Raw genomic sequence first — 14,956 nt, 5'->3', positions numbered from 1 at the left:
TGTCCTGATGTAGAAGTTTCTCCGACTGAGTGCTGCATGTAGCGAAGTGTGAACAGAAGGCCCACATCAAACGTGTAAAAGAGGGAGGGAGTCTAATAATTATTTACATCATATAGATTTTTAGATATCTTGTACTTTGTTTTAATCGTAACACACATTTTTACGGGAAATTATTTACAACTGGGACCCTACACTGATATGGTATCCGTGATTCGGATCTGCGACATCGCTTCCAGAGCGCCAGCTCTCACTGTTGCCATGACAACCACTTCAAGCTTTCCTATGCGAACTAGCGGACATGCTCGATCATCAAGTTTGCCGAGATGCAAAAATATTCTGAGCATTTGGAATTTAGCAGCAAATACATGAATTAAATCACAGACAGTCAATATTGGTAGAACAAATTAATGGGTTAAAGTAACGATTCTGCCACCATTAGACTAGAATCTACTACCTTAATTGATTTTGGAGACAGGTGCGCGACACCGTGCGAGTACATCATACAGCCACTGCCAATGCAAGCCGCGCGAAAGCGAACTTCACTTTGTACACAACACAGGCGCACAAATGCATGACGAAGTTTGACAACATACCATGATAAATCGTACGGCTGATCGCATTAGCAGAGCAAAGTGATGAGTGCAGTGGAGACTCAAGCGTTGCCGCTAACCACAATCACATAGTGATGATATAGTAACACTGAAGAGACAAATCATGGAAAAGTCCACCACTGTACTATTGTTCACGTAGTCGAAGCGAATGCCTAATCGGATAGATCCACATTTATTTATGGTCCCGCTTATTCCTGCGGTGTGGGCTGCGTGATGATCAGACACATTGTCATTGTTGGATGAGTAGTCACTACCACCGTTGAGAAATGGTTTCTAAGGTTCATATCGAGGATAAAGCTCGGTCGTTATTTAAGTTGGTAAGTCTACCATGAATCACTTAGTCCCATGTGTGTACTGTCCATAACCATTGGCATTGTCCATGTTGTGGAGATCGAGAAAGTGTGCAACGTCGCGTCGATTGCACTTCCACAATACTGATCCAGGGCTGCCAACTCTCACTCATTGAGAGTGAGACTCACTCAATTTGGTCCTTTCTCACTCTAAAACTTTATTTCATTTGCATGCATTTCTATTGATCTCACTCATTTTGACTCCGAAATTATAGCATTGGCCTATCTCTATGGGCAATGATGGGAGTCTCACTCTCGAGTATAGTTTCCAATGTTGGCAGCCCTGTGATACGTCGTCATACAATTAAATTTACGTAGTTGTAGGTGAGTTTCCCCCCTCCCTGTATCCTTCGACCTCAACCTTGAATATTGCTAGTATTTTTTATCCAGAGCTCCTGACCTGTAAGAAATCATATAAAGTTTTAACTCCGGCGCGGGGCGCTGTAACCAGCTCGGTACGGGTTGGGGTCGCTGGTACGGTTATAAAGTTTAAACTGGATCCGGGGGGGAAAATGCCAGAAACAAAACAAAACGAATAGCAACTGTAACAGTGTAGGTAACTAAACTGCGTTAAACTGGACCTCTAGAAGATATGGTCCTGGACAAAAGGTGCTGCAAAGTGCAACTCCGTGTTGAAGGTAAATAAAATAGAACTAACAAGTTAGATCTATTCCTTGAGATGAATTCTCAAAATAATGATACCGTCTATGGATACCTATGTGGATGGATGATTCTGAGTGCAGACTTTGAGCCTCTATTTATATACCGGTATGCAGATTCAGATTTGGTCTTTCTTGAAGTAAGCTGTAGGTATAGGTGGGGTGGCGTCAAACTTGATGGTTTCGTCATTACAAAACTTATCTTGAAACCAATTTCAAAGCTGTAGACACTGGGTGCATCTATCAAGTTGTTTGCTACATTGTACATTGTATATTCCAGGGTTTCCTGATAGTCATGCATGTAGAGCAATTTTTTTCTTGTAGTGTACATGATCTAAAAATATGCAACTTTTTACCCTGTCCTCTTGTGCTTTGGATTTGTGTACTCTTGAATTTATGAAAGAAGTCTATTTCACTCGCATCTTAGAGGTTTTTCAAAATTTAAATTTTCTGTTAGGTTAGAGCTGTACTAGTATGACCCAGTAGGGTTAATGCGATTTAGCATCCAAGCAGATTTTTAAGGTTCCACTGCACCAACTGCCTCAAACATGTGTTATGTAACCATTCTATCATATACATATTTTTAATAAACATTGAAGTATTTGTACTTTCATGAATTTGTAGGAGATTAGATGAGGGACAGAGGCAATATTGGCTTCAAGGTTCAACTTTGTTAAAATCTCTACAGTACCTTGGTAACACACTATAATTAATATGCTGGAGCATTATGAAATAAGTATTCTTTCATACTGAAGAAATCAAACTTAATTGCTCTCTTAAACTGAATAGAGTGATTAAAATGTAGGTAAATGTAATAGAGAGACACTTTGTAAAAATTATATGTGATTGTGCTACTTAATTGAATCCCCTACCAGATATCTGACCTCAGTACAGTGATGAACTGTATGTGAGCAATTTATTCATTTTAATTATCCTTCCATCTTATGATAATGTAAACTACATCTCTTAAGTGTTGTCATTTTTTTTTTTTGATCTGCAGATTGCTGCTTTTGATGAAGATGAGAAGAACAGATGGTAATGTCATGACTGTGGATCCAAATAAGCAAGCCTTCCCTCTGATCAGTGCTACATCAGCTAATCCACCCCTCCCAGATAACAACCCAGCTTCCCCTACCAAGGAGGTGGAATCTCTGGCATCTAGCAGCAAGGCATCAATAGAACTGCCTAGACTTATCAATTCGCGGGAGGAGGTTGTACCAGTTCGTGGGAGGGACCAGGATCATGCTCTCAAACCCAGTCTTCCAGCGGTACAATCAAATTTTCTTAAAATCATTGATAAATACTTTATGAAAATGAATCTTGGGCCTTAAAGGTACATATAAAAAAGTGGTGAAATGTCTATGAGTAATAAGTGATAAGCAGTCGCAATCTTGCAAATTCTTAGCAAAATTAAGATTGAAAATTCCCAAGTGAAAAAAATCGAATGAGGATATTGTGAGATGTCAAAATGTGTCTCCTTGTAAAGAGAATGCTATATTACAACTATACAATAAAGGAATACTTTGAAGCAATTCTTTTGTAATATGCTTAACTTGAAACCGTTTTCATGTTCGTTGCAAACCATGCCATTACATATGCAGAAGTTTGCTAGTGTATTGTACGCTGTCATACTGCATTACGTAAGACTGCACCTCATGGCATTTCACAAATTTTGTTTTATGTCTAAATCTTGTACTTTCCTTTTGTTCATCATGGTGCTAGGTGAGGAAATCTAGGTATGCCAGAAATGGCCCTAGACCAGACCCAGATCGAGATGAGGTGGCAGAGAGGTTCCAAATCAAAACTCCACTCCCCTACCAGGCATCAAACTTCAGGTAATCCATTGCTCTTTCCTACACGTACTTCAAATGTCATGTTCAGTGATGTCTATCTATCTAAAGTCATGTCTATCCATAATGTTTAATTTGGTTGTGGTATATGGTGTACAACTGGTGTGTTTTTGGTTGTAATACAGTATACCTTGTATGGAAAGAACACATGCAATCTGCTTGTTTCAGTTGTATTTGAGTGTACGTGCAAACTAGGTAGCTTTTTAATAGGTTTCATACATCTGAGGGATACGGATAAAGTATTGTACAAAAAAAATGTACTCCAAATTAATTATGATACTCATAAAACTATTACAACTATTGATAGTAGTCATATTAGGTGTAAGAATAGTGATTATTATGGAAGCACTGATATTGATGACATTTGTTGCAGGAGATAACAACAATACTACTGCTGCTTGTACTCTAGCAGAAATGTAATGATAGTGATTATGATCTTGGCGCTACAACCTAAATAGTGGAACAAGATGACAAAGAACACTTAGTGAACACTTAGTGGAAAAGTATCCAGCCCTGATAGCACAGAAATATTTAGCATGAGGCATTCAATATTCTCTGTTGACAAAGATGAGTGAGAATTCTTTGTATATGTATCTGTCTTGAGTACTGTAAACGTCAGTATTTTCACACTGAGCTGCTTGAAAACATATTCATGGGTTCTTGAATTTGCACTGCATGATCAATGCACATGATTCAACAAGTTCAAAATTTGCAAAGACAATCACAAAGATATTTTAGCAGGCTTTAGAATTTGTGCTGGCCAAAATTAGTGCAAAATATGCGCTAGCCAAAATTAGCAAAAAATATGTGAAAATTAATGTACTACAAATATTTTAATGTTTACAGTATTGTTGCACTGTAATTGGTATTCCTCAAAGTTATGAGATTGGACTGGATGTAACATCCATTCCAAGCTCCCTCTCCCTCTCTCTCTCTCTTTCTCTTTCTTTCTGATACTTTGAGAGATCCTTGTTACTTCTCAGGAAATATCACAAGTAGTTAAACACATTAGTGAATACCTTTAGCGTAAAAGCAAACATTTGTTTTTAGAGAGATGTGCCATGGAATCTACATTAGCAGTCATCCAAATGACTGTACCATCTTACAGGGGACAGGCTTCTGTATCAAATCGCCATTCATTAGCCATCCACAGTATTGACAGACTCTCCACGCTTCATTCACTGAAGAGGAGGCAGGACAATAGACACCAAACAGAGGTTATTGTCACCACTCCAGGCATTATATAACACCCCCCTCTCATTAAACATAGCAGTGACTCATGCCCTTTATCTGCCAGACTGTAACCTGCTTATACATGGTGTAAATAAAAGGGGGATGTATTGGGGCATGTCTGAAACCCATCATTTCTTTCTTCTTCTTTTATTTAAGGTTTGTATTGCATCAAGGGAACAAAAGCCCTCATGTTACAATTTGTTACGAGTTATTGACACCAGTGAGTTACTTTTTTCCCCCATGATGAACAATGTTATTTCATCGTAATAAAGTTGATCATAAAAGTAGAGCATGTATTAGTAATAATAAAAGTGATTATATGAGTTGAAGTAGCAGTTATCACAATTGCATTATTATGGAATGTTTTATTTTATTTTATTTTATTTTTTTTTGCAATTAGACATTAATGTCTTAAAGTATAGGTAAGTTATGTTGATCACAATGAAATTATTCTGAAATACATCACCATAATGCTTGGCATATTAAACAGTCTGCTTTTAATAATAAAGTGTGTATATGTATATTATGAAGACAGATTTTAGAGAGCACAGCACAGTAGTCTTTACTGTAAATTGAATTGAGATGATCAAATGTTCTTTATTGAACACGTATACTTCCTCTGTAACAAGCTAGATACATGTATGTGAACCCTTATCACTTCACCTCAAAGTGTACCATTTGTACATTGTTTTGGCACTTATATGTACAGTGTAGACCTCTGAACTACTGATATTTGTGTAAATGGCTGTCATAATAGTCAACTGATTGACAGTCAAATTTTATTAATTATGATTTCGCTCAGGATTTCTGCCAGCGTGCATGTCTCTTAGTTTTTCAATACAGAATGAAAATGTGGCTCAGATACGTTGCTTTCCTAGAGTTGCTTTAACCATTAACCCATTGAATACGTGTCCTGAGAACACTCGGACAGGTGTCTATGGGAAATGTGTATTATGACAAAATCAGTCCGTCCTTAGCGGGTTAAAATTTAAGAGTGTATGTTTGTAATAATTTCTTTCTTTGAAAATCTGATGCCTAGTAATTGTATGGCTCATTTTGACCTGCAAATCCATTACAAAATCAAACTTTGGAAATTGAGGATACTTGTATATGAAACATTTAATAAAAGTTATTACTCTGCTATCTAAGGATTGTCGGATCATCAGGTTTTAGTCATCTAATCATTCTTGGTTTTTGCCAGTGAATACTCATAATACTTCATTATTCTTTGTTGGGACTTGGAGGTTTAGACTAGTCCTGCATAACACAAGGAAAAATCAATACTTTCTCAGAGTTGACTACAATTGACAGGATACACTGTGAGTTTGCGTGCATAATGCAACGCTGACGCAAGGGCTAGTAAACAAGATATCTGTTGTGTCAGGAACATTTTCTTATCATTTGTTATCATTTGTACATCAAGATTACCAGATCCTATGTCAAGCATTTCTGAGCTGGCACTGTTGAAAGTTTACAACAAGTCAAACATGCAGTGCACAAGATAATCAATATCAGAAGGTCTTTTAGTATCTACAGTAACAACCGCAGACCTTCATTTGTATATAGGGAGAACCGACATTTGCAAAACATTTTGTCTTGTTTGAGACAGATTGTGTATACAGATATAGTAGTGTAGATTTGCACGTACATAGTTGAAGTTTGTGTGAGGCAGGATATACAAAGCATGAAGGTCTAACACCAATGTTCTCTCAGTTACAGAATCTACAGATCTCTATGTTTCCATGCTGTAAAACATCAGACATTTGTGAGAAATTCTTGTTGATGGATGTAGACATGGAACTTTGTGCTTTTAAGAAGTGTTGCATGTGAGCAGGGAGCAGAATGGGATTGACTTAGGATGAAGGGCAATCAATATTGCAAGGTTGTCAGTGTTTATGGCAGCAACCACAAACACTCAGATTGATGCAGGAAGGCTGACTTTCACACTAGTATTATATGATGTACATATCAATTGAGTTGCACTTTTAGAGACACAGTTGATGGTCCTATATATTAACTTTTAGGAATATATTGATGGATTTTCAGACAAAAGAATATACAGAACAATGTTGTGCGTGAGTGTTTCAGTCAGAAAATGGGAAAAAGCCCTCAAACTGTACATTATTGTGTTAACATGGTTGCCATGATAGATACTTTCTCAAGTACAGTGTATGCAGAGGAACAAATGGTATGAAATTGATTTCATCGTTGTACTTCCCCCTTCCCATGCTACACGTACGCACCATGGGGGAACATTTCTAGATATCACTATAAATGATATTCACACGATACAACAATGAATTATTACAGTGTATTAACAAAATACTGCTATGCAAATGCCAGATAATTTTCCATGTTCTTACAAACACTCACTCATACTGTGTAAAAATCTTGTTTGACAGCATTACATTTATAATTTACCAAAAGGTAAATCTTCACAGCCACTCTCAGATGTGTTCTCAAAAGGATTCTGTTGAATGGGAGCTGTAGGATGCTATTAGAATGCAATTTAAGTGCTTGTTTTTATCATGCACTGTTGCTGTTGAAAGCATTTTGTCAGATGAGACTTTGCATTTGGGCTTGATTTTTTTTTTTTTTTTGAGTACCAAGAAACATAAAGGTTCTTTAATTATCGGTCTTTGCATGTTTACCAGTTTGGAGGAACATGTAACAGGGACATCATCAGAAGAATTTGGTAGACAACTATTTAGTCTACGCATGCTCTAGTATGAAATATGAAATCCTAACATTGAACTTTACTGATATCTAATGTTCTTGCCTACACAGATCCTCAGTGATCATGAGAGCAGTCCCAATCCAGAAGAAGAAAGACGCCTCCCGTCAATCCAAATCCTTCTCCAGTCCCTTGAACAAGAAGAGGGTTGTGGCTGTCCACACTGAGCCATTCCTCTGGGCCAATGCACAGGAGGGGGATGGACCTATGCCAGAGTAAGTCTACACCAACAGCCACGGAAAGAAGGGACCTGTTTCATTTATGATGGTACCAATCATCATATACTGTAGATTGCATCACAGAGGTGCCCTGTCAGCAAAGGTTAAGGCAAAAAATTGCTTGTCGCCTTAAATTGTGTTGATCAAAAGAAATCAGATGATCCAGTGATTACACTTCGCACAAAATATCCCACGTAAAGACATGTGTACTCATTTTCGTGTTAGCTGAGGTTAGATTGCATGATTAGTTAGTGTTGAGGTCATGGTGGGAGTGTATAAATGTTCACGCGCCCAGGCAGGCAGGCGACAAACATTTCAGCCCTGACCCTCACGAACGGACTCTTTACCCTTTTTGTACTAAAAAAAATGACCAAAAGTCAGTAATATTACCCTTTGAACATAATTTATTGCCAGAACATCTGTCCGCATCTTTCATGCCTGAGATTGTGGCAATATACGAAGCTAACAAAAGAAGGGGAAGGCAAAAAAGCTACAGTTATGTAGGTCAGTGTTGTAGTTTTTTTATGTTAGGGTGGTCTGCCAAATGTAGCTTTTGATTTGCATTTTCATTCCCAATATCTGTTACCCAGTATTCAGAATGAATGATTCACAGGTTCTTTCAACCAAGCCATCAGGCACAGCATGGAGTTACTAAACCGTCTGTCACTCTAAAACAGTGTGGAATTACAAAGTCCATATGTATTTTACCGCATTCATTGTGTTGCTAACAATGCTTCCTTTCAGAAGCCAGACGCTGCCAGAGAAGTTTCTTGCGGAAAAGGAGCGTCTGACCAACATACGGGGCCAGAAACGTCGCATGATGCAGCCTGTACATAGACAGCTCTATAGCGACCTACATGTTGGTGGCAGAGCCCCTGAAATGTCCAGCAAGTAAGTATGGGTGTGTGTGTGTGTGTGTGGGGGGGGGGGGGGGGGCAGGAGGCTGACTGAATATCTAAAGGTCGGCTCATATAGGGGACTCCAAATGTATTATCCAAGCGAGGGACCGACTTCACGATTTGAAGACTTGTTCACTACAAGTATGTCTTTGATACAGGTGATGCATTTCTGATGTCCCTCAACGGTGATGGACAATTATGTAATTTTTGATGTATCTGCTGATCTATCCCTCTGAATGGCATCCAATTACGGGTACTAATTGGTTAGTAATACCAAGGAGGTTCAAGAGAATGGAGTCACAACTGTCGTATTTCCTTTTAAGTCACGTTCGATGCCGCCACCCGAAAATATTTGAAGCATGTGGCAAACTGGATCTGCCGCGCAGATAGGAAGACAATTGACTCATGTCTCATTGCATAATCATCAGCCACTTTCTAACGAAAATATGTCTTTGTGATGGTAATTACTTTTTGCCATCCCTATTTATAAAAGATAGATGGTATTTAATGGTAAAGACACGGGGATGCGCGGATAGAAATTGCACAAAAAATGATGAAATGAAAATGAAAATTACTCGACTGGCTGTGCCCGGCCACTAATCTGATATATCTATTAATATAGAATTATACTCGAAGATTATTCCATATCAGTTTTATTTGGAGGAATTAAGTGGAAAAGTGATAAAACCGGCTTTCCGGGAGGGTACAGTTTTAAACACTTTCACATGATACAGCTCTGATTTACACTTTTGCACATATTTCTTGAAGGGATTGACCTTTGTTTAATGAGCTTTATCATTAAGTGAGATTTCGTTTCATTTAATAGATAAACAAGCAAAATATAGCCAACATTAAGTTCACGTTCAAAATGAATCTTCAGATTGCTCAGCAAGACGGCGGCATCAAACCCTGCCACCAAAGGCACAGATGCACCTGTGGAATTCTTTTGTACATCAATAGAAAAGTGACAACTGTTTGAATAATTACAGCCAGTTGGAACTCCATCTCTTAAATCTCCTTGGTAATACACACTTTGGACTCTGTTTACAAAGTAACCCGGGTGTGTGTGCTGCTTGACACGCATAGTAGCAATTCTTGCTATTCAAACAGGGAGCCTGCACATGTAACACATAATTATGTTTTGAAAAGTATAATGTGTATGAGTATATAGAGCAAAGAATGTCTTTTATTTGATTTTGTTGTTGTTGTTAGTTGCTTTGTGTCTGCAGGTTGGCTGTAAGACATGTGGTCTTCTGTCAGTGGTATGTCTGTATCAATGGAGCTACTGTAAAGCAAGATATATTCGCGGCATGAAATTATTTGCAAATTGCCATTTGCATTCCATACATACAGTGCAAACAAGAACTTTCGCATACATTTTAATTTTGCAAATCTTGGCTCGCAATATTAAATTGCAAGGGAACATTTCTAGTTTTACAGCATCTGCTGTTAGTTTCCTTTAGTAGAGTACTGCCAGCTAATCATGATGTATTCCATATCCATCTCTACATTAGGTTGGACTACAAGGACGAGACAGATAAAATCCGGCACGCTGTTCTCCCGACAGAAGCCCAAGAAATCTATCTTGGACGTGGGATCACACTTCCTGAGTGAGTGGTCAGATTTACTACTAGTAATTTAGTCTAGTCACCCCTTAAAAGGACATTTTATCATTGGGAGCAGTGATTTAAAAAATGTTTGAGTTATCACATTTGATGCATATTTGTAGGCCAGTTGTATCACAAAACATCCGACCATATAAAAAGTTTTGTAATAAAGCTTAAAATATAAAGAGATATCACTATTTTTATCAATAAACCGTGACTTTAGACGGTTTGGTCCAGAAACATTTTTATTATAACGATTGTTCACATTTTGTATATATAACAATACTTAACGTTGATTATACTGATTCAAATTTTTACAATCGGTTGTTTCTATCCTAAACTCACATTTTAGAACTATTTTGAAGCACTATATCTGGGTTGTTTGTTTCATCTGAAAATGGTAAATAATGCCTTTTAGGTGATGCCAACAGCAGGTGGGTACAAGTTGAACCTCATGCACATTGGAAAGAATAATAATTTCACAAGCCCAGTTATGTATCCATACATTATTATCTTTATATTGTATTCCTCAAATAGTTTAGGGGCTTAAAGAGCATGAAACACATACCTTGAGAACTTTTCAGAAGTGTTTCTTTCTGTCCTGTTGGATCATTTAATCCTGAACCTAGGTAGTTTGTCTTTTCATAAGGGATGTGCTGCTTTTAATAATCCCATTCTTTTAGCTTATAGTGAATTGGCACACAGAAATACCTTGATAGCATTGACTTGAGGTGGTTGTGAAAAAGTAGCTCTCCACTCTTTACACATTCAACCTGGATAGTCACACTTAATGCCTGTACAGTGGGATAAAGTTGACCAATTAATTTCCTCAAAGCTGCTGTAGACTCATTTCCTGGTGAAAATCTCTCATTACAGTTTGTACTCTAGTTCATGTGAATGGGATGTTCTATGATATGTCTATTGGTAGAGTAAATTGTTTATTCTAAAATGTCTCTCCAAGATAATCACTCAAGGCATATGGAAACCAACTATTGTCAGAGAGATTGGATAAGTGTAGTTTTTAATGGTAATCAGTTTTGATTTCCTGCCATCAGTTCACACAGCACTGTCATTCGTAAGCTCAAGTGGCAGGAGAGAATCAAGGCAGAAGCAGCTCTTCCAAGTTCTGCACCCACCATTCACAACATCACCGTGACGACGCACGAGTCAAAACCATCCAAGAGAACCAGCGTAACAGCGCCAGCGGGGGCCAAACACAGAGTAGATCATCGGTCAGAGGACGATCCACACCACATACCTCCCATCGTGCATCGTTCACCAGTAAAACTCAGAGCCAGCAGAGTGCCATCACAGCAATATGACTCTGGCGTCAGTACGTACGATGGGTCAATTGCCAGAGGTCCTAGAGCAGAGAGGCGGCCATCGGAGGACAAAGGTCACCGGACACAGACCAGGAAGACAAGTGGTGATAACAAAAAGACTGAAAAAGCTAAGAAATGTGGGAACGTGAAGCCTAAGTCTGGTAGTGACAAGGAAAGCTCTGTGGAGGAGGAAAGAACAAGGTATCCGAAGAATGTCTGGCAAAGAATTTTGTCTTACAAATCTTTATATGTCAGCAGTTACATGAAATTGATTTTATTATTGAATTCATGACAGCAACAGATCAAAACAAAGCTACTTCCAAGAAAGTCTCAAGAAATATTCCGTGTTACTCTGTGAGGATTATGCTCACTTCTACCTTCCTGATAATAGTCATTTTGTGTTGAGCTGTTTTTCTTTCCATTCCATGTCACTTTACTTCAGCAGAATATGAAATGATTCTGTTGTTTTTTTTCTTTCAAATCCACTTTTGTTGATGCCTACCAGAAATCATAGTTCTTTGTTGTCAAGTCATTAGAAATTAGATATTTATCAAAAATTATGCAAATCCCTTTCACTTCTAGATGTATTACTTAGAACACCCTAAATTGTCCTGAATATTCTTTTTGTAGATTCTACATCTGTTTGGCAAAGAATTATAAATATATTGCCTCAATTCCAAATCCTTGGTAAAATACCATCAAGTCTTTTCCCCTTTTGATGCAGTTCTATTCATCTTCTAGTGTAACTAAGACTCGTTATGTTGGACTAAGGTTATGATTAATGAGTAGGACAAGAGAAAAAAGTGAAGGCGTGTGTGGATTCAGATAAGAGTTGGGGGAAAAATGAGTAGTAAACACAGAATGGATAAGACTGAAATTGATTATACCAAATGGCAGTGAAGAGTTGATTGTATACCTGTATCACTTCCTCCAGAATGATTGAGGGCAAGGAAGAAGGAGGAAAAGAAGGAGAAGAAGAAGAAGAAGAAAACAAAATGGAGGAAGAGGACAACAAAATGGAGCTGGAGTTGGAAGACCAAGCTGGCATGCAGGCATCAGAGGGTCCGGAAGATGCTGGTGGAGAAACAGAAATTGTAGAAAATCTGGGAGATCCTGATAATGATGTCAGGTACACATGTGACAGTTTATTGTCAGTGACCTATCTTCCTTTAATGCTATACTTTTATCTTCAGTCTAGATTGTTTTTTACTCGTGAAGATCCAAATTGCTATAGTGAACTATGTCCAATGTTTACGGATAAGTCTAAACTTTAACCCCCTCCCAAAAAAAAAATAAAAAAATTTGTGTTTTATGACATGTGCAATGAATGCAGATGCAGTGCATAGAATAATTGAGGCCTTTTGAGATTTAAGACTTAGTAGTGACTAGCAACATGTGCAGCTACAAGGGAATTGAATAAAAATCCTCAAGTGGGATTACTAAAGTGTCCACTTGCACATGTCCCATACCATATGATGTCATTGGTTGAGTGCAACTTTGGGAAATGTGTCACTGTGCTTCACATGATCAGATGCAGTAGTTGTGATAGTAGTTATGGTTGCATTAGCAGTAGGTGATGCAAAAATAGAGGACATGTTCTATGGAAATGTAAAAGAAACAAGAGTTTTATCTGTCGTGTTCTTCATCACATTAGTGCAGAATACAAAAGTGCGTAAATTATTGATGTTTACGTGACAACAATGTGATATTTACCAAAATGAACACGTTCTATGTGTATGTCCAGTCTGCCCAGGCCAGACTCTGAGATGGACATTGATGAGCCCCTAGAGGATGGCAGCCTTCTGAGGCCAATCACCAGGCAGTCAGTCACTCCAAAGCCACCATCCCCCAACCCTCTCATGTCGGCTGACCTCCACCTCAACATCACGGCTGAGAAGCGAGACGAGCTTGCCATCAAATTCACCAAGTTGGATGCAGATAAAGATGGGTCAGTGTCAGTGTTTCACTAACAGCCACTATACTTCACTCAAAATATTTCTGAGCCTTATTGAGATGAAAAAAAAAAAAAAAGGAAAGAAAGAGAAAATAATCAGGTATGCATGACCACAGTTGAGAAATCAGTTACATGTCCAATTCTGTTATGCTGATCAGCTCCAGAGTATGTATCATTATAACATAAGTTGCTCCTGTGTTTGCTGTCTTATTATTTTGTATTTTGTATATTTTATATTTATTATTGTGTTTGCTACACCTTATTATTGCTGTCAATTACACCTTATTATGCAACAGGTGGTAGAATGACTAGAGGTAAGATTGTCCCAGACACTGACAGGAAAGGAATCCTCTTGTTTTATTCCATCATCCCACCATTCTACCTGCAAATGATATCAATGATAGTCTCTCTGCAAATGATATCAAATGTAGCATATCATCGCTGGCATGACAAGACCTTGTATCTGAAATTTTGGTGAAAATGACTTTTTTGGATTAATGGTCAAATAATAGGTTAAGTGATGTCAGTCCAAATCCTAACAGTCTTACATAAAAAATGAAGCCACCAAGGCATGTCCAAGGAAAAGGCTATCCCATTCGCTATAGTGCTTTGGCCGCCATATTTTTTGGCTCTCCTGAACATTTGACATTTTTGTAGATATGAAGTCTTGTCGCCCCAGCGACGATATCACCTTTTTCTGTGTAATGTATATTTCCCTACCAAGAATGTATTGTGTGCTGCAATTCAAGTGCATTGTTTTACTGTCTTTTTTCATGAGTATTAATGTTTAGGAGGCTCACATTTCACATTGTTTGCAAGGCATGCTGCCTGTTAAAGACTTCAAATATATTTCTTTCTTCTTCTTTAAAAAAAAAAATAACATTACAGTGCACTCCCGTTATAACGAATACAGTTATGAAATGCCGGCTATAACGAAGTAAAAATGCAGGCTGCACCATTATCTGCTTCATGTCTTATATTGTTCATTTAATTGGTTATAACAACATTTTGATATAACAAAAGAAAACTGCCAGTCCCGAGGACTTCGTTGTAACAGAGGTCCACTGTATTACTTTCTATGATGTTCTTTTACCACGCTGCCAAACTTTACCTGTAATGTACTCGGTATTCATTCTGTGCCTCTTTCACTCTATACCCATCTAGACATATCACTTTCAAGGAGCTTGAAACCACCTTCCCACAGAATTTATCAAGATCCCAACAGAGATACATCAAGGAGGTAACTTATTGCTCAAACGTTGCTGTTAAACTTTCATTTTCACATAAATTATCTCCAACTAAATAAAAAATACATATATCTTTTTTCCACTAGTTTCTATTTGACATTTCTTTGATGACAATTTCCCAGGGGGCATGCATGTGAGTTTTAACCCGTTGAGGATGGCTTGATTTTGCTACAACACGCATTTCCCATAGACGCTTGCCCGAGTATACTCGGGACTCGTCCTCAACGGGTTAATTGCCAGTATTTGTATTACACAAAATATCCTTTCTGTCT

General features: G+C 38.0%; 1 protein-coding gene across 1 annotated transcript in view; it reads left to right on the top strand.

Annotated features, from left to right (window-relative positions):
- Positions 1-2,625: 2,625 nt before the first annotated feature.
- LOC140228279 (uncharacterized) overlaps positions 2,626-14,956 on the top strand; it is a 16,145-nt gene continuing 3,814 nt past the window's right edge. Inside the window, exons 1-9 of the mRNA XM_072308504.1 lie at positions 2,626-2,888; positions 3,343-3,455; positions 7,491-7,652; positions 8,400-8,546; positions 10,069-10,164; positions 11,217-11,684; positions 12,418-12,612; positions 13,228-13,431; positions 14,602-14,677. Coding sequence (XP_072164605.1) covers positions 2,634-2,888; positions 3,343-3,455; positions 7,491-7,652; positions 8,400-8,546; positions 10,069-10,164; positions 11,217-11,684; positions 12,418-12,612; positions 13,228-13,431; positions 14,602-14,677 — 1,716 coding nt within the window. The 5' untranslated portion in view covers positions 2,626-2,633. The remainder of the gene's footprint in view (positions 2,889-3,342; positions 3,456-7,490; positions 7,653-8,399; positions 8,547-10,068; positions 10,165-11,216; positions 11,685-12,417; positions 12,613-13,227; positions 13,432-14,601; positions 14,678-14,956) is intronic.

The sequence above is a fragment of the Diadema setosum genome, chromosome 5 (genome assembly GCF_964275005.1).
Source record: "Diadema setosum chromosome 5, eeDiaSeto1, whole genome shotgun sequence".
Lineage (NCBI taxonomy): Eukaryota > Metazoa > Echinodermata > Echinoidea > Diadematoida > Diadematidae > Diadema > Diadema setosum.
The sequence above is the reverse complement of the archived record's forward strand: the minus strand, read 5'-3'. Positions and strand labels throughout refer to the sequence as shown.